The 24,117-nt window shown below is 40.7% G+C and overlaps 1 protein-coding gene across 1 annotated transcript in view; it reads right to left on the reverse strand.

Annotated features, from left to right (window-relative positions):
• Window positions 1–24,117, reverse strand: part of ERC2 (ELKS/RAB6-interacting/CAST family member 2) — an 857,293-nt gene that overhangs the window by 319,453 nt on the left and 513,723 nt on the right. Inside the window, exons 11-12 of the mRNA XM_004368755.1 lie at window positions 15,152–15,345; window positions 9,165–9,176 (exon numbers count right to left, since the gene is read on the reverse strand). Of these exons, the coding sequence (XP_004368812.1) occupies window positions 9,165–9,176; window positions 15,152–15,345 (206 nt within the window). The remainder of the gene's footprint in view (window positions 1–9,164; window positions 9,177–15,151; window positions 15,346–24,117) is intronic.

Below are 24,117 nucleotides of genomic sequence, written 5' to 3' on the forward strand. Positions count from 1 at the left end.
ATATATATTTAATATATTAAGATATTGAAATGTAATATATAAATATTATATAAGATACGTTTTCTAGGTTTAATCATTTCCCATCAGGAAAAAAAAAATGCATTCAGAAGGATAATGTTTTTTCAACCTTTCTCTTAAAATCTCTCAATGTCTTGGGGGGGGAAAACGTCTAAAGTCATCATTCTAGCAACTGGGCGTTTTACAACTAGAAAAGCAACGGAAGTCGCCTTGCTTGGCAAGATCATCTCCTACTTCTCTCTTGCATGAATCCCAACTCTCATCTGTTCCTGTTGGTGTGAAAAGCTCAGCCATTACCACAACCACAAGAACCACAGCCATCGCCACTCCCTAAGCATCTACTATATACTCAGGGTGCACATGACCACAGCCCATGAGGGATGAGCTACAATTGTCTCCATTTTATAGACACGGAAGTACTTCAAGACAGTTATAGACATCGAGTACCTTGTCCAAGGTACCACAGCAATGATGATGTGGTTTGTTAAGATGGAGTTTATTTCATCTTCTACATTTAATGTTCTGACAATAAATAACAGTTTGAATAACCTGGGAGAAGGCTGTACTATTAATATGAAGTAACAGCAGGTCCGGGATAGATGCTACACGTGAAGTTCAAGAGCAGTGCTTGTTTATCGGTGCAGGAATCCCTAAAAAGCCCCTGCTTGGTGTGTTTAGGTGGCAGGAGTGCACCCACACTCAGCAAGGCGATAGAACACCTATCTGCCAATTACCCAGTGAGTGTTTCTCACCAAGGCCCATTCATTGAAGGTTATCAGGAGATTCTCCAGCTATTCATTATTATAACCAACTCGTTCTCTCCATGGTAATTATCTGTGAGCAACATATCATGCTGTCCTTAGAACCATCAAACTGACATGCCATTAAATAGCAGAGGGCCCTGAAGTTAAATTTAAAACCTTTCTCTCACACTTCAGCTCACACATCCCATCGCGTTCTATCTAGCCATGAGAATATTCCAGTTGACCAACACCAAAGGCCAGCGAGAGACGATTCCACGACTTCATGTTCCCATCTGAGAAACGCAGCGGTTACCTTCTCAAAGCTTTAGAAAGGGATTTTCCCAAAACCTGAAGTAAAATCTTGCCAAGGGATCTGCTGTAGGGAATTCCACCCTCGTTTCGCTATAAAATGTCTCAAAAGGTGCTTAGGATCTCCACTGTGTTCTCTTGAAAACCGTGCGGGGTCTCCCAGGAAAGAGTGCATTTCTTCAAAACGCCGTGAGAGTTGACCTCACACACTTTTCAACTCTTGCCCAAAAGTTTATAGTGAAGAATAAATTACTGTGCCCACAGCTCTGTACATAACGATACGAACAGTGCTTATATTAACAATGTGAACCAAGTTTTTAAAAAACCGGAAGGTCGATTCCCAAGTGGAGTTAAAACTTAAGTCTCCTTGCTCTTGGGCTGAAGAAAAAGGAGCCACAGAGGCTCTTCATGGAGAAATCTGTTTTCATTCCCAACCCCACATTGGCGATCTGCTTCAGAAAGGTACACAGCCTTAAAAATCCCACAGAGCGTAGTTATACCCCGACACACATGGGGTCACCATGAGTTGGAATTGACTTGACGGCAACTGGTTTAGTAGTCCCTGGGTGGCGCGAATGGTTAAGCACTCAGTTACTAACTGAAAGGTTGGTGGTACAAACCCACCTAGAAGTGCCTCAGAAGGAGCAGCAAACATTAAAAGCATCACAATTCCCTACAAAGAGGATTTTCAAAGTCTTTGTTAAATATAACAACAATGAATTTTCCTCATAAAAAAATACACACAGTACCCACTCATTTTTAAATAGGTCCTCTCCAGAATGAAAGCTTTGAACGAATGTAACACTGCACAGTGTGGAAACTCCAAGCACCTTTACCCCAATGTGGAAGAACGTTCTAGCCACTGGATGGTCATGTTTCCCTACAACTTGAGCTGGTATTGTGGGTAATGAAGTGACAGAATTCACATTTCATAAGAAAAGCCATATAAAGGAAATAAGATATTATTTTTCTAGAAAGTGATTTATAATAATGCTGAGAAACTATTTTCTAAAAAATTCCTTCCCCTTCTCGGCATTTACAGAAAACGCTAACGTATCTTGAGAGATTTACTATTTGCTGATATTCATCCATCTGGTAGTACCAAGTGAAAGCCAGCAGGAGGGCGAAGAAACAGGGAAAAGGAAGTGTTGAGGGGAAAAAAAACAAATGGTTTACTCCAGCAACATGGTACCTCTTCTTTTGGGGCCAGGACTTACTAGGCCTACCTAACCTAAGGATAGCTCTTGATTTTTTTGTCGCTGCTGCTGTTTCTATTATTTTTAACACATTTGCAAGGTGATAATGGTTTTGCTCATCTCCAGAGGACCTCAGAAATACACTGCACTATAAAATATTTCAACTACAATGTGAGGTATGCTTCTTCAACCTTCTCCGCCATTCTAGAGGGTACAGAGAGAGTACCAGAGCAGCTACTCAAGTAAAAATAATACGGTGCATAAGTCCTACTTCTACAAATTGGAGCTGGCTCAGCAAAACGTTAGCCATGGCAAGCACCTCCACCGGGGCCAGGATCGGAAAGGTGCAAGCACCAACCCCTGGCTCCATCTCAAACGTTCAAAACCATTTCCAAATATAGAACACACTTTATGTTTGCAGAAGCTGTAAATCAGGGAAAACAACTTTTTTCCATCCCCAATAAAATATTTGCACCCAAAGCAAAATCAGTCGATTTCTGGCTTGCTACCAGTTCTGCTTGGGCATAAAATTTTCTGACACTTTACCAGAAATGTCAGCATTAGTCGACAGCAGCTTTAAAGAGGGAAATGGTTTTTTGACCTGTGAATAACCCCCTTCAACCCCAAGGAAAAAAAAAAAAAAAACCCTGAAAACCCTGTTATTCCAGTTATTAGTATAAATGGGACAAACTATTTTTCTTAGTGGCCAAATCCTTCCTCATAGGAAGTGCTGGTCTTTGAATTAGGTGAGGGGAGGGGTCATGTCTGTTTTACTGCTATATCCCCAAGGTCCAACACAGTTCCTGGCATAGAGAATAGTCAGAGAAGGAGGAGGGAGGAAGGAAGGGGGAAAGGAGAGAGGGAGGAGGGGAGGGAAGAAGAGAGGAAGGGAGGGAGGAAAGATTAAAGGCAGAAAGGAAGGGAATGAGGGAAGGGCAGAGGAAGATCTTTTCCCATCTCCTAGTAGCAACTTTACTTTTTTTGAACATTCAAGCATCTAGCTTAATAGAAAACCTGTGGTTATCTTTTCTTAAGGCTCCTTGTCAAGAGCTAGATATGGCATCCAGTGCAGTCAATTCAGCCTCCAGAGAGAGTTGATATACCAGCAGCTCTCCAGGGGAACCCTGAAGACGGAGAGGGAGGGGTGACAAGAAGCTACTGGAAGTTTCTTTCTTCAGCAGTCATTATTCAACAACACCCCAGAATATGACGGCTCTCTCCAGTGGGCGGGACGACACCACAACAGGCTAGAGACGGATCTGTGCTCAAGGAGGCCAGGTCTGCTAGGAGATGTGGCACACTGAGGGCCCTAACATGGAGGCGGAGTCTGACACAGGCTGGGGGAAGGGTCAGGTCCGCCCTGAGGAGATCAAGGGAAGGAGAAATTGCTTCTGCATGGGGGACTCCGAGAAGGGTCTGTAGACAAGGTGTCATTTGAGCTGGCCCTAGAGGGGCAGGCTTCAGTACCTGAGGAGCCAGAGAGGGAGGCGTCACTCCCAGAATGAAGGGAGAGAACGCTGCTCAGCAGGCAGGACAGTATGCCTTTAAAGTGCTCCATGGAATGCATTCCTGGACAACCATATCTGGGAGACTGTGGATTGAACCCAATCACACAGATTTTCTAACTGCAGACCTTCTCTGAACTTTTATCAGGCTAAAGGTGCAAGAAGTAGTAAAAATTCAGTTTGAACATCAAAAAAGATTGACTTTGTCTTAGGGAACATCTAGCTCAATTGGCATAACATAGTTTACAAAGAAAATCTTCTACATTCTACTTTGGTGAGTAGCATCTGGGGTCTTAAAAGCCTGTGAGCGGCCATCTGAGATACTCCACTGATCTCACCCCGTCAGGAGTAAGGGAGGATGAAGAAAACTGAAGATACAAGGGAAAGATTAGTCCAAAGGACTAAAGGACCACAATTACCATGGCCTCCACCAGACTGAGTCCAGTACAACTAGATGGTGCCTGGTTACCACTGAATGCTCTGACAGGGATCACAACAGAGGGTCCCGGACAGAGCTGGAGAAAAATGTAGAACAAAATTCTAACTCACAAAAGAAGACCAGACTTACCGGCCTGACAGAGACTGGAGAAACCCCAAGACTATGGCCCCCAGACACCGTTTTAGCTCAGTAATGAAGTCACTCCTGAGGTTCACCCTGCAGCCAAAGATTAGACAGGCCCATAAAACAAAACGAGACTAAAGGGGCACACCAGCCCAGGGACAAGGACTAGAAGGCAGGAGGGGACAGGAAAGCTGGCAATAGGGAACCCAAGGTCGAGAAGGGAGAGTGCTGACATGTTGTGGGGTTGTTAACCAACGTCATAAAACAGTATGTGTACTAACTGTTTAATGAGAAGCTAGTTTGTTCTGTAAACCTTCATCTAAAGTACAATTAAAAAAAAAATCATAACAGAAAACAAAACAAAAAGGTTGACTTTGGGGGGAAAAAAAACCCCAGCTCCTTCCCTTACTAGCTCCATTAACCTAAGCAAAATATTAAGCTTTTGTGAGTTTCCATTTCCTCTTCTCTAAAATGAAGACGTGACAGTCCCCACCTCAAACAGTCAAGAGAACACAGTGAAACCTGTGAGAGGCGGAACTTGACAGGCCTGCCTCGTTTTTCTGAGCCTCCCAAGTTTTCCGCCTTTGACAGGGCGCAGTCTGACCACTTTTCCATCACTTGTTTTAGTGGAAAAGATTTGTGTTTTCCTCTCCGACAGATTTCCACCTTACCCAACTTCTGGCTTTTGCAGGTTTTTCTGAGCTACCTAAAAAGTGATTCAGTCAGCGCTGGCACTCGGTGAATGCTCAACTGTATTGGTGCTGCTGCTCTTCTATCGTTTCTACTGTTGTTAGCAATGTGCATCACGAGTATAAAAAAGAACAATGTAATAGGCAGCACTTTTTAAATGGTTTGGTCTGTTTTCATCAGCTCTTCTTTGCAAATGCTGGCCAGCACATTGGGCCCAGCCTCACAGGCAGTAGGGGCTCAGTCTGTCCTTGTCGGAGAAAGGGGGCCAAGAACTGTCCCTAGCAAACAGCGAGCTGCAGGACAGCAAGGGGATGGTCAGGGCACGGTGTTTTTCATTATTTCCTCGGGCAGCAGGCCTCCCTCTGAGGTCCGGGAGGAGTGACTTCATGTTTTGCTGGAAGACTGAGGGATTGAAAGCGCACTGCTCAGCTTTGGCGACACTCCACAAAGAGTTTATTTTGGTGGAAATGGTTGAAATGACTCTGTAACAATAAGCTCACGCCTGCTGCCAGGTGCCAGCCATCAGCTCAAGACTGCTTGCCAGGGAGATGCACGCGGCCTGTCCCAACCAGCCGCCCCAGTGGACATGTGATGCCCATGTGCCGGAAGGATCCCAGGGGACCCGTTCCACAGGTAGCTCCCTCTTCTCCAAGAGGGGACGCTGAGGCCAAACAGGGAGGCGGCTGACCCACTACCAAGTGGAGCAAGTCGGAGGCTGGCAGAGCCAAGGAGAGACCCGGGCCTTTCGGTGGATTTTTGGCAGGATTTTTAACTGAATCTCAAAACATACTTTTTTTGTCGTTCTTGCTGGGTGCCATCGAGCCAATTTTGACTCACAGCGACCCCATGTGACAGACGAGAACTGCCCCATAGGGTTTCCTAGGCTGTAATCTTTACAAGAGCAGACTACCAGGTCTTTCTCTCCCTGAGGCAACTGGGTGGGTTTGAACCACCAACCTTTCTGAACGTAGTAGAGCACTTAACCATTGCACCACCAGGGTTCCTTTTTACAGGGGGTGAGGTTAATTGCTGCATGCTTTTATCTAGATAATCTCATGTGTCGTAAATCACATACTAATCTCCCAAACAGTTTCTCCAAACGAGTAAATTTCTCATCGCCCCGCCCCCACCCTCTCACCCCCACCCCCACTGCCATAGTGCAGGGATCCTGTTAAGCTCCTCTAGTTCCCCACTGGTTTGTGCATGAAGAGCTTCTCAACAGAAGTGGAGCTTACTCAAGTGAGGTAACTGAACACATTTAGAATATGGCATACACATATCACCAAACCCCGTGTTTACTATCTGCCTACCTGAATTTAAGCATGAGAGTTTACACAGAATTTGAAAAGGAAACAAGGCCATCTAACAAAGCACTTGGAGAGGAGAAGTTCCCCTGGAGTCTATAACACATAGAAAAGACTCAAGCATCGTGAAGTTTGCAAACTTCAGATGGGGAGTTGGGGAGGTGCCTGGCAGACGACAAACTTCCATGGTAAGAAAGACCAGACATTATTCTTTAAAAATACATATGTACACACGCAACAGATACATATACATACATGTGCAATATATATATATATATGCATATGCAAACATATATATGTGTGTATATACATATATGCACACACACATATATGTATCTCAACTGTGAGCCATACGAAGTACATGGGCCAGAGATTCCGCATTCAGTTGTACTTCATTTTATTTTAACTGGTAAACCTGGAAGTGGTTGGGAAAGGAGCACAGTGAATTCTGGAAACTTGTCAAAGCTCCTGAAAGCTTCCAGGACTCCATAGGTTTGTTTCCAGGAAAGCAGGGCTGCCCAATTCCTCCTACACTAAAAATATAACCGGAGACTATTGACAAGGGCTGCGCGTTTCCTCCATCATGGTCATTCAAAGTGACAGGTTCAGAGAGAGTGGAATGGTCCCTACAACTCACCCCAACCAGATGGGCACCTTGTCTGGAGAGTCCCCTGTCACCCACAACCTCTCCCAGCCTAAACCTTGCACCCTGTCTAATGAGAGTCAGAGTTCACGTGCATTCACCACGAAACAGGAAAAACCCCACCACCTCCCAGTACAGCCCTGGCACGTAGAAGACAGAGCAGGAACAGCCGTGGACTGACAACTGAAGGTCCAGGCAGGAAGCCTGAGGTGTGTGAGGGAATGAGAATCCCGGTCTCAAGGGCTTCTATATCAAGATATACGGAGTAGGGATAGAGAACGGAAGGCGAAGGGAGAAGGAACAAAAAAAAAGCCAGCAAGGAGAAAAGCTTAAAGCTTTACTAAATTGAGCAGATCCAAAACCTGGAGGAAAGGTTTGGATTCCATGTGGCCAAGGTGTCCCCCTCCCCCCCATTAGGATATCTGTGTTTCTGCATATAGGTGGACCAGATTGGGTCTGTTCCAGAAAGTGAATTAGCAGTCATTTGGTTTTGCTGAGAACAGTTCCGCAGGGCCATGCTTTTAACCTCTGATTAGACTTCTATTTTGCGAGACTATTGAGAACAGGGACTTCCTTCCGTGTGATTAAGTTCAAGGCAGTATCTGTGGAACATCGTGTGTCGTATGTGGGGATAACAGAAATGGTCTCATTTTCGAGGACTATGAGCCTCGAAGGAGTCCTGGGTGACGCAAACAGTTACATGCTTGACTACCAGCCAAAAGGTTGGCGGTTTGAATCCACCCACAGGCGTCCTGGAAGACAGGCCTGGTGATCTGCTTCCGAAAGGTCATAGCCTTGAAAACCCTATGGAGCAAGCAGTTCTGCTCTGCACAGATCGGGTCACCATGAGTCAGAACCGACTCAGTTGCAACTAACAACAACAATGAGCCGTGGGGGATGGGGAGTGGGCATGACATAAAATTTGCATGTGAGCAGGCAGCCTCATTTTGAAATTATTTGATGCTGGCATAAATGCATTCTTCTACTGGCTTGGGTGATGGGTAGTGGGCAGAATAAAGGGGTGTAGACCCTGAACAGCTCAATAAAGAGAGGAAAATAGCATAACTTGTCTCTCAAAAGAGTCACTATATTGGCTACCAATATAATTTGAGACTTTTTATTGAAGTCTAGGCGGCCCCAAATCACATAATGGGCATCCTTTAGTAAACTCAGTGATTGGATGATAAAGAACTCACTAAAAAAACCCGTTGCCATCGAGTTGATCCCAACTCATAGTCAACTCACAGTGACCCTACAGGACAGAGTAGAACTGCCCCTTAGGGTTTCCAAGGAGCACCTTGTGGATTCAAACTGCAGACCTTTTGGTTAGCAGACAAACGCTTAACCACTACACCAGCAGGGTTTCCAAAGAACTCACTAGGCATTAGTATATATTATTGCAAAGAGAAATCTTCCTTGACATAAGGAAAAATAAATTATTGATTTGGGCCTCCTTCCTTAGAGGAACCAAGACTAGGATGCCTTTGCAAACAAAATGTCCATTTCATTTCTTATGTCGGGGTGCATAGGGTCAACTCTGAGTCTAGTTTTACATTTGGTTCCATATGTAACGCCCTAGATAATTAACGTATGTCTTATAGCTAATAAAAATGAAGTTAAAACCAAAACAATGACAGGAAATAACATGTGTGTACAATATGTTACTAACACACTGGTAATTTTCAAAAGTGACTTTACAAAAAAGTATTATAAATCTTTCGGAACGTACTGATTTATGAAGTGAAAAGTCTGAATGGTTTGTGCAATTAACTTTAGCTTTCAAGTTGCTACGTCACAGGCAGATCTTTTGTTCTCCTAGGTTAAATTTAGCATCCTGCATTCTGGTTTTCCCACAGCCCCATGTTTTATTGTCTTACAGTCAATATTCTAAACTTCTCAGGAGAAATGCACTACGGAGCTATCATGATTTTTTTCATACTGATTTTATAATCCAAGAATAGAATTTATCAAATAATCCAATAGTGATTTATTTCCATCTTCTTCTTCGTTTTTTTCCCCAGCTATATAGCCTACTCATAAAATAAACCATCCCTAGGCATGGGATGAAATGGGGGAAAAAAAAATGCGGTGGCCAGAGGAAAACCATTTCAGAAATATGTTTGTTAAACAAGTGCAAGCAATAAATTGAGCTTAGGAGGGAAAGGCGGTTAGAAGAAAAACTGAAAGTACTGACCTGAGAGTCAAGCTGATTGGAGCAAGGGTGAAAGCAGCAGTTTGGAGGATAAGCAGAAAGGAAAAGGAATAGCAAAAGGGAATAAAAGGAAGGAAATGCATTAGTTTTACACATACAGCCAACAGATGTTATATTAGCAGGTTTTATAACCAAACAAAGGACAATAAAACCAACTTTTATCTGATATCACCCCCAAAAAGCCCTGGGTACACACTGTAAGCTGTTGTATTAAATATTACACAGAAGAAACCAGTACCTGCTCTCGTACTTATCATCACAACAAGCACTGATAGGAACCAGAGATACGCTCCAGGAGTCCAAGGGCAGAACTTGACCTTTTCTGGAGGAATATTTATAGAGAAAGTCCCTATCTTTGTGCATATAAAATTTTATTATTTAATAAACTGCAGTGGAAATTACTAAGGTATTAAATCTGGCAGTAAGCACTGATGTCAGATAGATTTTATTTGAACCAGGAAGTTGGATGGTGATATCCCATCAGATATTTTTTCCTTCATCCCTGAAAACCCAAAGGAGCCGTGAGCAATTTGGCTTTCGGTTCAAAGATTTCCATTTTAGATGCTCACAGAGCGCTGGACCTAGTGATGATCAAAGGCCCCACAAGGCGGGCTTTTGGTAGGCTGCCGTCTGTCAGTCAGCTTCCTGAGCGAGGACAGAGTCACTTCCAAAGCTGAGAGCAATTTTTTTTTTCAGTTGTGAAAATGAGGTTCCTACTCCATTACTGAAAATATGCAGATGCTTGATAACTTATTTGCACCAAAAAAAAAAAAAAAAATCTAGCATGCACTTCCAATCAGTCTATACAACAATGCGAAGCAAAAATAAAGAAATTAAACCAATAGATAAATGAGTGAATAAATAAAAGAAAGAAAGAAAAGTCACAATCATCTTCGAGGCTGCCACGGGAGCGCATAGCGCATGCCCATTTGGTGCGTTAAATTATAAAATGTCCTTTGAAAAAATCAAGTGGCTAAACAAATATCTTTACCAGCTGTCCGCTAATTGGGGTCCGGACACTCCATGCTATTAGGAAGGAGTTTTAAGCATTCACACAGGAAGTAAAAACAAACCAAGCTTCAGTTAGGCTATTTCAAATGCAAACAGTGTTGACTGTAAGGATAAAAATCAAGGAGAAAATCCAAGGTTAAGCACACAGGCAGAGAGTTGATTTGATAATCCCTCATATCTGAAGCCCCATGCAGAGTACTTTCCTGATGATGAACTCAGATCTGATCAGAATGAGTGAGGTCAGACCGTGGCCCTGGTGGGCACTCTGTGACAACGTGGCCCCAGCTGCCGTTTCAAATCCTCCAGATCAGAGGTAATTAAACTGAAGTCCACGGTCGAGTTTTAGGAAACCCTAAACTGAAATAGCAAGCAAACACTTAATGTTTAGTTGCTTTTTCCAAGGGTCTCTAGTTTTCATCAGATTCTCAAAGAGGTCCCTGACGGCCGTGACCTTCCTCAGAAAGTTGCCAGGGATGGTGTAAAACCATCTGCCACTTGTTTTAAAGACATTCCTTCAACTACGTTCACACACGCAAGTGGAAATTACTTAGAAGAGTTTATATTAAAACAAATAGAGCTGCTGTCAAGTTTCTTCCATGTACCATGAAACTTCTAAAACATACAATCAGAATTTAAAAAAAAAAAAAAAGCTAAAGTTTACATTTTGTAAAGAGTTCTGAAAGGCATCAGTGAAATTATGTCAGCACATTACTGAACAAACTCAGAAGGAAAAATAATAGTCTGTTTCTCAGTCTTAGATAAGACACTTTTCGGCATCTAAAAGGATTTCTCAGTGTCCAAATGTCTGGTGCCATTAGTCCCTGATCCAGATAATTAAGTGGTACCTTGTTTTCCACTCTGATGTTGTATCTTGTGGGTGGAACCCCCAGGGACCCACCCTCCCCTCCAGAGGGGAGGGGTGTGATCGAGGGCTGTATTTGGGCATTCCTTGTCCCCTGGAAAAACACTGACAAAACCCCTAACATGTTTAAGATAATGACACAGAAAGGTCATCGGACTGATTCATTCCCATGCGTAAGAAGAGAGAAAGCCGGTTCCAGCAGGCATTGCTTAATGGACTCTATTAACCTCTTCCGAAGCACTAATTCTGAAACTCTAAAACTCAGAGACCATGATGGGCACTGGCACAGAAGCACTATATATTTCACTCTGCCTTGAATGTTTGATTACTATGGGCTGGAGTAAGATCACTAGGATTCCAGTGTATTTTTATTAAGCTTAAAATACCACTGGTCTTCATCGACTGGCATTGTCGAATGTTGTTACATGCATTTGGCTGTTTGGTTGTATAGCATATGTGCTATCCGGCATTGGTGATCATTGATTTGATTTGAACCAACTTTCAGAGGCTTACTCAAGGACCACCACCCACCTAATGGCCACCTCCCCCCAGAGAAGCCTTGGGTCCGAGGCAGGAGCTCCTGGCTGGGTCATCAGCACCAAGTGAAAGAGTTTATACGCAGATCTGCACGTGTGGACCACACTGGGGCAATACGCACGTTGAAAAGCAAAATCTTTACTGGCTGATGAAAAACGTCATTCACGTGGAATTTAAGAGGTAAATGCATCCATGTAAGTGCCAGCCATGTGCTATTTGGAATGCATACATTGTGGAGATAATAAAAATGGGGGAGATTAACAGAACAGAAAGCTACCCTCCCACGCCATCCCCCCAAAAAAAGCCCTCTGAGAGAAAAGTAGACCAATGTCAATGCCCTCTGAGTTATTCCTAACCCCACACCTTTTGTTTCATATGGCGGGCAGTCTGGGATATTTTACAACACTTTCTGGTTGGAAAAGAGGGTTTTCAACCTAGTAGGCCACAGTACAGACCAGAGACCACAAACTGATTTCAAGTTCAATCTTTCGGTTTTCAAAATCGCCAACTTAATTGCAAACACTCCTCCGTGACTCCAAAATGGGAGATACATGTCACTTTGCTAAGAAATCTTCAGTTCCCAACATTATGAGGTATGAATTTTGTAGTTTAAGCCAACAAATGAAGATATGGCCCAATCTGGAAAAAGGCTGCCTGACAACTCAAGGAAGATGTCAGGGTCAGAATTCACATTCAGCCCCGCAGATAATGCTTCAAAAACGCAGGCCAAGGCTGACCCCTCCTTTTCCCAAGAAACTTCCCCTCTTGCTCTCCAGCCCCATCTTCTCCGGGCGGGGGCTGGGACTGAGCCTCACATATTGCACAGACTGTGCTCGCCTGCTGGACCCAGGAGCCAGGTAGGCAGAGAACTGCACCGAGTCAAGATCCACCACATGTTTTATGAATTACCACACCTGGGAGGCATCAGCTCTAAGGAGCAGCAGAGGCAGAGATAAAGAAAATGTGCGGAAAGTACATAAAGATAAATGCCTGTAAAATCACTGTTGTTTTAATGCATTCCATATTGAAGAAATAAAAATGTGAATCTTCTTGATGATTTAACGGCAATAGCGTCCAGCTAAAGGCCAGTTTGTCCCACTAGACAATTATGCTATTTATATGCAACTGTTTATAGGGGGTGATCCTAATTTTCAATTAGCAGTGCTAGGGAGCTGGTTGAATGTGGGAAAGTACCTTCCCAATGTGGGGAACATCACTTTCCCTCCTGAGAGCTCATCAAGATGAAGCAGGTGTCTCATGGCCCAGCAGTGACGACTGCTCAGTGAGGGCTCTCTGCTGGCCTCATGACTGTCTACTGCTACTGGACTAGCTTCTTCCTTCTGGCCCATCTATGGGAGGGATTGTTCTCACCACCCATCTGGGCAAGGCACAGGCTCAGCTGTCAGACCGGGGTTCAAATCCTGACTTTGACTTTTATCAGCTTTGCCACCTTGAGAAAGTTAGTTAAGCTGGATACCTTATAGTTTTCTCATTGATAAAATGAGGATAATGATAGGTTCTGAGTAATAGAGTTGTGAATAAGATTGTAAGGTATTCAGTATTGCACGTTAAGTGCTTAGCAGAATACCTGGCATACTGTGAGTACAGAATATATATAACCCATTACTACTATGAAAATGGAGACCTAGGTGGCATAGTTAAGTGTTCAGCTGCTAACAAAAAGGCTGGCGGTTAGAATTCACCCAGAGGCAACTTAGAAGAAAGGCCTGGCAATCTACTTGTGAAAGATCAGTCGTTGAAAACCCTATGGAGCACAGTTCTACTCTTACACACATTGGGTAGCCATGAGTCAGAATCAACCTGGCAGCCACTGGTTTCGCTTTTTGGTTTATTATTATGATAATAATTACTATTATTAATATTATCCAGTATTATTATCCATACCTCTACATGGCTCGCTGCTTCTCAGAGCAATGAACTAGGAGTCAGGAAACCTCCATTATGGTTTTGTCTCTTTCTGGCCGTGGGGCAACCCCCACGAAGGCCATTCAGCTCTTCAGGGTCTCAGTTTTCTCACCAATAAAAAATATCCACCCTGTGATCTTACACTAGCTTCTACTGAAAAATTTTAGTCCTGAAATACAGTTTGAAAGTAGCCACATAGATACATCTAAAATTAGCAGCATTCCTAGCTTTTAGGAACCAAAAGACTGATACAACATTCACATATTTTAAACTTAATATGAGCCTTTTAAATTTTTACACTGTACAGCTATCTCAGAAAAAAAAAAAATCTTTGACTTAATTGCTAAAATTGGTCACAATGAATAAAAATCAGATTACCATCAAACTAATGCTAAGATTTTTAAAAGAATATTAACTGATTTGAGGACTGAATGTATTAAATACTTGAAAATGGTGTTGAAATTTTATTGGGACTCACCTATCAGTTTAATACAGTACCAATTAATACTGAGAATTTATTTGTCTTACCATTCAACTATTTGTAATAATACAGCCAACCCACTTGACACTGGGACTTGGTGCTTGCTAACATGACACATTTGAATAGGTTGTTAGAGATACACTTCCAACAAGATTTGAGGTCATGCAGCTTGTATAAAGCAGAGGCAAAATTTGAACCCAGGTCTTCCTGTCGCTAAAGACCATGATCTTTTCCTAAGACTGTAGAGAGCTACTCTGCATGTGTCTTGAAGTCCATTAGGGCCTCACAAGTGTCTTGAACAGGGTTGGCAAGTTTTCACTGATTTATTCAAATTTTGCTGATTTCTTCCACATGGACTGAAGCTAGGAAAGACAAATTCTGCCTTATTGCTAAACCAATATGAAATCCTCAGAGGTTATGGAGTTATGTAAGATTATTCAGAAAGTTCTTTTCCTATATCAAGTATAGGAAAAAGCATTGATAGACAGCTTATTTTTAGAGTTCATACTACATATAAACACAATATGCACTTGATTTATTTGAAAATCTAAATACTCTGTAACCCTGATATAACCCTCTTTGTTTTTAGACAAAATATACTATTCAGGTAGGCCTGCCTTAAACCCTGTTCAAGCATATTTATTTATCAAATGCTGTAAGGATCTCTTAAAAGATGTATCCTGAGGATGAATTTATTGTAGTGTGCCCAAAGATATTCAAAGGATATGAGCTCCCTTCTTTATCTTGAATGGAGAATTTCCAACTATATTCTTTCATATTCTTTGCTCAAGACAAACCTAAACCATCAAATGTTTGCCTTTGATGTGAAACAGCTGAGGTTTTAAGTAGACAAAGCCCAATTTCTTATATGTTTTGCTGGTACAAATGCTAGATCACAGACTGCACTCAAGAAAGTTGACCATAATTTTCTTACATACTGAAGAGGTAGGTAAGCCCTCCAAAGATAAACCAACGGCCTTTCAAACATTCCACAGAAACACGGCGTCATCCTGAACAGCCCATGTTCTCCAAAGGTAACTTGTTTCAAACTTGAAATACAAATACGCTTTCCAAACCCACTGTGATCTGAGATGGACAACCAGTCAGTACTCACTCACTCGTGACACTCCACAACACAAGCGTAAAACTTACCTTTCGAGCTCCGCGATCTTCTTGTCCTTGTCGTTCTTTTCATTCTCCACTTCCTTGAGGATCTCCAGCAGCCGGTCAACTTCCGCTTGGGCTTTGCCACACTCATCGCGGTAGTAAGATGCTTCTTTATCGAGCTGTTTCATTCTGTCCGCAAACTCGGGGTTCATCCTGGAGTCATCTTCAACATTATGAGCCTTCAACATCACATTTTTAAAGAATATAGTTAAGACAACAATTTGGAGCAACAGACAGAACAGTCACCAATGGCCCAGCAATTCATTTTGGAGACCAAAAAAAAAAAAAAACAAAAAACCAATAACAATAATCAAGAATTATGGGTATACTGTCAGTTAAAAGGCAAAAGAGAAAAATCACACATTTCAGCTACATTACAATGCTGATTGTAAATTGTATTGCGGTTTCACAGGGGAGTTTCTTTTATGGTTCATATGTAGTTCCATTAGATGCTGAGATTTTTTACCCTTTTTTCTACCAAAAAGTGAGGGGTGGGGGAAGTAGAGACTGTGATGTCTTTATTTCCAGCCATTTGGCAAGGAGAGCTAAGACAATTCCACTCCCCACAGTGAAGGAGGTGAGTCATGCCAAATGCTTCCATTTCCAGTGCAGAGGGACTGAGACAAGACGATATGAAATTACGTGCCAAGAACCATCAAGGGCATGTGCAGAGCCAGGCAACGTGTAAGAGATCCCTGAACACTTGATCCCACCGAGACATTGCAGCAGACGATGCAGTCTGAAAGGATGACTTGGAAGTGAAGAAGGGCTTTTCAGCTAACAGTTATACCCATACATTCTCGTTGTCTTGATAAAATTTAACCTGAACCGGGAGGAAGATGAGCTAATCCATGAACAAGCACACAGACGACAACCTGCAAACACATGCATGGGTGGGGGGCAGCATTACACACAAGAACAAACATAACAAGCAACGACACGGCAACAACACTGCAGAATAATTTGCAGCCAAAGTATTCGTGGTTTTGTGTGTGTGTGTGTGTGTTATGGCTTTTTTTTTTTTTCCCAAAATAAACTTTTGGCTGAAATATTCCCTGATGGATAGAAAGAACACTGCACTGCAATGTTTTGCCTACCCCTTGTTTCCCATTACTCCTAATTGATTTCTTCAAAGAGCAGGCAGGGAAAAAACAAGTCATTTAACAACAGTGCCCAGTCAACACAGAAGGTTCAGAGAAGCCATCTATACACGTATCTCCAAAATCTACGTGTGGAATAATTCATCACGACGTAAGTTGTTCTGCTGTCTTACTGTGTGGAGCAGATGTTCGTGGTGTCTTTATTCACTTTTTTTTTTTTTTTTTAATTTCAGGGAAAAAACAAGGCAAGCAAGCTACAGCTACTGTGGGGTCAAATGAATCATGCATGGTTAGAAAAATTAATACTAATACTGCTGTTAGAAAGTTGACAGTCTTTGCAATGATTCAGAAGAAAAAATTAAAGAAATTAGTATAAATGAAAATAAATTTCTTATTTATAACAAAATAATCATTTAAAAAAAATAATATTTTTGCATGTAACATATTATTTAAGCATGAGGATAGAAGGGGAATAATTTGCTTTCACGTTCTTTAATGGCATATTTCCTTATTCAAGAAATAAACTCAACTATGACAAAAGAACATAGAAAAAATGTATTAGTTCCACATACTATCAGGTACTGGTTGACTGCCTTTTACCAACAGTTCTCAGTCAATAGTTATTTTTATTTAGTTAGTATTCACCCTGGGTTTCATTATACTCCATTATTGAGCTTTCTCAGCATAATTAACATAATCTAAAAGAGAACTGTGGACTAATATGCCTTTAGAAGTTTATTCATCTGATGATTTTATTTTAAATTTAAGTAACGAATATTTAAATTCCCTAATCTCAACTTTAAGAATATAGAATAGATATTCTATTTTAAAAGAAAGTGACTACTGCATGTATCTGTTTGTGATAATAAGAATCAAACTCTCGTTACTCTGATAACAGAAAAGCATTTAAAATATACAGTTTTTAAATTGCTAAAAAAAACTCCCTGTTAACCTCTCTTCCACTTCTTACACTATATTACCATTATTTTATGACACTTAAAACCCTTTTCATGACATTTCTCAAACTACCCAACCAATGACATCAAGATCTTTAAAAACGAATTAATGAACTGAGTAATGAGCAGCTAGAAACACTCAAAAGCAAATGAATAGATATGTTTGATTGACTGTTTCTGACTAGAGTTAAAATTCCTTTTCTGACTGTGGTTTAAAAGTTCACAAAGAATTAGCATGAATATAGCAAGTGCTGGATAAATGTTAGCCATTGTGGTTTATTTCGGTTGTCTTTAGTCTAATGATTATTATCATCATTATTTTTAATCACTGGGTACAAGATTACCAGTTGTGAGACCTAGATTCTAATTCTAGCCTTGCCTCTTATGACTATGGGCAGATGAATTAGCCTCTCTAAGGACAGTGAAAGCTACAAAATGACAAATCTGAGGAAAGTATTATTCATTTGTGTTTTTATTGTGATTATTTTATAATACACATCCAGAGATGGGGCTTATTATATAGCTGATAAATTAACCAGTTTATTTAATTTTTATTGACAAGATACTAACCAAAACTCATTGCTGCCAAGTCGATTCTGACTCATGGCAACCCTCTAGGGCAGAGCAGAACTGCCCCATAGGGTTTCCAAGGCTGTAAATCTTTACTGAAGCAGACTGCCGCATCTTTCTCCCTTGGAGTGGCTGGTGGATTTTAAGGAAGCAGATTGCCACATCTTTCTCCTACAGAGTGGCTCTTGTGGGTTCAAACAGCTACCTTTCGGTTAGCAGTCGAGCGTTAAATCACTTTGCCACCAGGGTTCCTTGACAAGATACTACATACTCCTTGAAGAAGCTTCCCTGTTAGTTTACAGAGAAAGCAGAGCCTACTGGTGAGATATACCTGAGCATGGTCCTTATTTTAGCTCCTGGAAGAGAAGAGGATGATCCCAGGCCATCATTCAATGTTAGAGGAAATTAGATGGGCTGGGGGTCTTTTCAATCCAATAAGTAAGTATGGTTAATGGACTCATGGAGTGTTTAGAGGCACAGAAAGCCCAGGAAAAAACACACCTCAGCCTAGATTATACCACTCTTGACCTCATCCTGATGCTGAAGCTAGGTCATGTTATCAAAATAAAGACAACAGCCAAGCTTACAGCTGGTCTGATATCTGTTAGATCTAATACTAACAGATGCTAATGATGCTTCCTTTTAGAAGGAATAGATGACTTCAAGAATATCTGTGAGTTAAATACTGAGTTCCAGGCAAAAGAATTTATGGCAAGCACCTTCAATCTTGGTGCTAGGTTTCTTGGAAGAATTATTAAATAAAGGCATAAATAGATAGTGATTTAAAAATTTCCAAGTCAACAGAAAGCTTTAAGAAAGAGTCACGCAGAGATGGGGGAGTGACAGCTTCTTCTTGGCCATCACCAGCATTGCCATGAAGTCTCAAGCGTAAACAGAGCTTCAGGTGATTCGGAAGGCTGGTGAGTCCCTGACCTATCCTGAGCACTGCAGACAGAAGACTCCATGGGATTTACAAAAGATACTGCAGGTAACCAGCTCTCCTCAGCATGAATCACACTGCTCCTCAGAGCATGGGCTGACATTGTTGACCAGTACAGGGGAGAGTATTATACTGTGATCCACAGATATGGAGTGGTACTTTACCAAGAAGTGAAAGAGGAAACTGAGCTGATAAAGCCAACGCTCCCTTCACAACTGTAGGACCAGGGCTTCCTCTAAAAATGGAGTGACAGAAGCACTTTATTTGTATTTAGGCAAGATCCTTGCCTTTTCAAATTATAACATGAGTTCTTTAATCTGGACTGGCAGCTCTTGATGCGGGTCAAAATTAGATAGATGATGGATTTGGACCTAGCTTACATGAGATATTGCAGAAAAATATATGGATTTATTTGAAAAGTCATCTCAACAAATCCCTACCGTGACAATCTGACCTGATCATAATTCAAATTGAAAATATACAGTAATTATTTCCCCTTAGGGATCTGCTGGTTTGAAGTGAACTTCCCCAAAATGTGGGGAAGCCCTTGCCATTCCATTCTTGCAAGGCACATCCACTTTGTTTCTCTATTTTGATTAGCTGAGAATCTAGCTCTTAGAAACGCAGATAGGTGAGGGTTTTCTTTTAATAGTTTCTGAACTTACCATAAACTTACCAAGAACCTTATCACTTTCAAGAACACGTAGAGTTTCAATTTTGCTAATTAAACAAGTCAGTTTTATTGAGGTATCTGGTTCTGCCTAAAAATATTTCCTGAAGCTTTTAGGGCAACTCTTCAGCATCTTTTAGAGGCACAGAAAACTGGAAAAATGGAATTTCAGAAATGTCTGTATTACATAGGTGATTAGTAAGTTGTGAGGGTCTCCCAATTGTGTTTCTTGCATTTCCATATGTAAGAAAATCTCCCCACAAATGGGAATAATCAAAATAAAGCTTACAGGCTCACTGATGTGGGCAAACTTCAACATTTTGATGTGAACCGATTTTGAAAGCCTTGATCAAGCACAAAAGAAGAATCTGGTCATGACTCAGGACGAACTGTACATCACAGTACCTAGCAGGCATTTTAATGAAAAAAATTTACAACTACTGCAAGAACTAAGGGAAAATTTTATAGCAGTGCTATTGCTACATCAAATAAGGAAGCAATGAGCAGCTAAAGCCAGAGAAGGGGTCAAAAGGTATCAAAATCACAAATCATGAGTGTACTTAAACTTTCCTAGGCAAGGTAAGTCATTGATTATTTTCAGTAAAATGCTAGTCCATCATTCCAGGTGCCTAGAAAGGAAAGCATTCACTTTGGTCCAGAAACCTGCTACCAAACAAGGCAGGCAAAATTCAATTACAGGATTATGTAACATTCGCTCTCAGAAACAGTCCCTAACGATTTTAATAAAAGCTCCCTTCCCTCAAAATAAACAAATGGTTCGTCATGACCATAAAGTACAAGCAGAATGCTCACGAACACATCTGATGATTTTTCCTTCCTGCTGCGTGTGGGTTTTAGCAGTACTTTGCTAACTTTATGTGCTGGAAAACCCTGATTCTCCACTGCAGAGTTTGGGGTTCACTGTCCATTGACAATGCTTTAGATTCCTCTCATATCTTAGCAGAACAGGGTGCAGGAACAAGTTTTAAAATTACATTTGATTTCATCTTCTAAAAGAAGTTCCAATCTTCACATGATTCTGGGTTATGAACAAAATATTACTTTATTAAATAAGGCTTTTAAGGGTGATTATAGAACTGTAAAATATAAAATTTAAATTTCATCTTCAATTCAATGAATTAATACCAAATATGATAGCTGATAGAGCTCTGGTGGTGCAGTGGATAAGAGTTTAGGCAGCTAACCAAAAAGAAGGCAGGGTGAATCCACCAGGTACTCTTTGGAAACCCTGTGGGGCAGTTCTACCCTGTCCTATGGGGTCACTATGAGTTGGAATCAACTAGATGGCAGTGGTTTTTTTTAAATACTAGCTGAGCTTACATTTTACATTTGGAAATTAATAATGATGTATCTTTAAATCTTACCCTTCCTAATTCTAAAGCAAATTATTCTCTCACAGTCTAAGCTAATTACATGTGGAGAATTCACAATTTGCATATTATAACAGTTATACCAAAAATAAATTTCTTTTCCTAGATGGAGGAAGTAGGCTATACATAAATATAAACAAATATTCAAAATAAGTTTTCTTATGTCATACGCACAAAAAATAAAAACAACCAACTGCATGCTAATGCTTTTTAAGACCCTCCAAACAAAAATGTAATTATTAATGTAATCCCTTCTAAACATAAAATTGCCTAACATTAGCGATGTAGAGAACTGAGGTAATTATCTGAGTGTTCTGAAACAGAGCGTGTTATTTCAGATATTGTTTGAGGTCTTTAGATATTGAAAGCCTAGCCTGAGGGTAAAGTCGTGTTAAGGGTGTGCATGTGTACAGCACATGTGGTATCTGTATCCCCCACATTAGCTCTCAAACAGTTGTAATTTTCCACTTTCCTGTATTGGCGGGACTGGTCTAAGAGGGAATCAAATAATTTAATTTTCAGAAATTGGCTTTAACACATCCAGGGGAAAAGCCCTGCTAGCTATCCCTAGTCAATAACTGTGTAAGCATTTGTAAGTCAGGCCACGACATCCCTGGACTGCACAGTCCTATAACCCGCTGCCGTCACAGTCCTATAGTGACATACAAATCAGGAAGACCTCACTGAACATTAGCAAGAATGGAAAAATGCTTGGTCTTTTTCTTGTAAATCCTTAGGTAAAATGTGAGCCCTGTAAAAGATATGTCTGCAGAGGAGATGAGACTGCAAGGGGCAGTGAGCAGGCAGGGGAGGGTCTAATGTGTGTGTGTGTTGGGGCGGGACATCAGAGGGGTCTCAAGTGTCCACTGGCCAGTAGCAAGGTTGCCCCACTACCTCCTAACAAGTCACTGGCCTTGCAGCAGCGAGAGGATTATAAGGGGCACTAAATTTAGTGAACTAGAAGGTCTGAAGATTTATGAAAAATATATAGGAGGCCTCAGTATACCATCTCTAGGTGCAATAACCACGAGGGCTACCAAAGAAGGTGTTTGAGGCAGATGAAGAAACCATTGTTGTTTGTCTAGAATCAGAAGTAAGGGAAGAAGAAGAGCCCAACCAGAGACAACCTGCATGGTGTTTATAAAAGGCTCCAAGAGTAGAGACTGGTGATTAAGCTGCAGAAAGTTGATTCCGTCAGAAATAATAAGGATACAAAGGCAAAATTTTAGATCCCTAAGAAACATCACCAGAGTTATCACTTAGCACACTGCAGGGACTAAAGTAAAAAGTGAAAAAAAAGTAAAAGCGACTAGTTTATTTCTACTCTAGGGGAAAAAAATCTCCCAGGAGGATGTCAAAGCTTACTCCTTGCTTATTCTGATGGACATAAAAGCTAAGTTCTAATTAACCAAAAACATGCAGATTCAAAATAAATATACAAAAATAAAAGAAAACATATACAAAAATTAAAGAAACTGCTTAGGTACCAGTAACTGGTTAGAAAATAAAAGGAAAAATAAATCATCCACAGCAGCAACTTGCAAATTATACAGACAGAAGTGCATAGGACTATCCTTAAGAAGAAATATCAGGGCCCATAGCAGGAAAAAGGAGCCCTGGTGGTGCAGTGGTTAAAGAGCTTGGCTGCTAACCAAAAGGTTGGCGGTTCGAACCCACCAGCTGCTCCAGGGGAGAAGGACGTGGCAATCTGCTTCCATAAAGATTTACAGTCTCAGAAAGCCTATGGGGCAGTTCTACTCTGCGCTACAAGTGGGAATCAACTCAACAGCAACTGTTTTATTTATTTATTTATATAAGGAAAACATCAAAACTTTGTAGTAAAAGCCCACAGAAATAAATAAAAGAAGTATCAAGCTCATGAATGGGGAAAAAATAATATTGAAAAAAATACCAATCATCCTAAGATTATTTTAGAGTTTGAATATAATTTTAATTAAAATCACCCACAGTTGTACTTTTTAACAGAATGATCCCGACGTTCACTTAGAATGACAGAAAATTAAAAGTTGAGAACATTAACACAAAACAAGACAAAAGCAAAAGCAGAAAGAATTGGGGTGGACTTTGTTTCATTAGATGTTTTAAAATACTATAAAGCTAAAATAATTAATATTCTGAACCAAAAGCAACAGACATTGATGGAACTGAACAGAAGCCCAGAAACTAAAGCATATGAGTACTCAGTACACAATAAAACAGTATTACAATCAGTGGATAAGGAGAGAATTCTTTGATAAACGGTGCTGGGACAATTAGTTAATCATTTAGAAAAATGTAAGTAGAACCACATCTCACAATACACTTCAAAATAAACTGCAGATGGATAAAGGGGTTAAATTGAGATCAAAAGTAGCATCATTTAAAAAAAAAAAAAAAAAAAAGTCTAAATAGAGGTGAGTGTCTATTCTTGAAACCAGAGGGTTACTTCTAAGTATAAGAGCAATGAGGAAATCCCTAATAACAGTTCTATATACAAAAAATATAAAGTTAAATAAAACTTTGTCACAAATCTGACAAAGGTTCCATATAAAGCACAGGATAACTCATGGAAATCAATAATCAAAACAGCAAACTCAAAAACAACTGCTTAAATGACTTAAAAAATTTACAGAAGAAAAAATATAAATGGCTAATAAATGTATTAAAAACCTCAACCACACTAGTAATTAAAGAAAGAAAACTTAAAAGGAGAAAAAATGTCCACCAATGCATTAGCCCAATGTATGAAAAATGCTGGTTCTCAGTGTTGTACAGGGACAGCAGAAAGGCCACCTTGAAGATGAGGAAGAAGCCTGCAGTGGAGGAACCTCTCTGAAATGCAACGCAGAAGGAACCACGGGGAGCTCTTTAAAATCTTTGGCTCATTAATTATATGAAAACAAAAAGAATGTGTGAAAATTCATGTAGAAAGATGTCCTTCAGAGCATTATTTATACTGGTTTAAAAAAAAGAGAGAGAAGAAACGCTTACTTACTAGGGGAATAAGTAAATACAGAAGGATATTATGCAACCACTAAAACAGTGTTTTGGCAAAATATTACATAAGAAATTTTTAATAAATTGCTATAAAAATAGGATATAAAACTGAGTAAATACTTGGACACAATTTGGTGAAAAGAAATAGAGTGTTAGATAAGAAGAAAAATAGAAAAAAGAGAAGGAAGGAAAAGGAAAGAGAGAGGGAGGGAATAAAGGAAGACACGGGAGAAGGAATGAAGGAGCGAGGGAAGAAAGAACGCAAGAGTGGTGGGGGGGGGGGGGGGGGGGAGAGAGAGAGAGAGAGAGCACAACAAGACATCTGGG

The sequence above is a fragment of the Trichechus manatus genome, unplaced genomic scaffold (genome assembly GCF_000243295.1).
Source record: "Trichechus manatus latirostris isolate Lorelei unplaced genomic scaffold, TriManLat1.0 scaffold00001, whole genome shotgun sequence".
NCBI classification, from domain to species: Eukaryota; Metazoa; Chordata; class Mammalia; order Sirenia; family Trichechidae; genus Trichechus; species Trichechus manatus.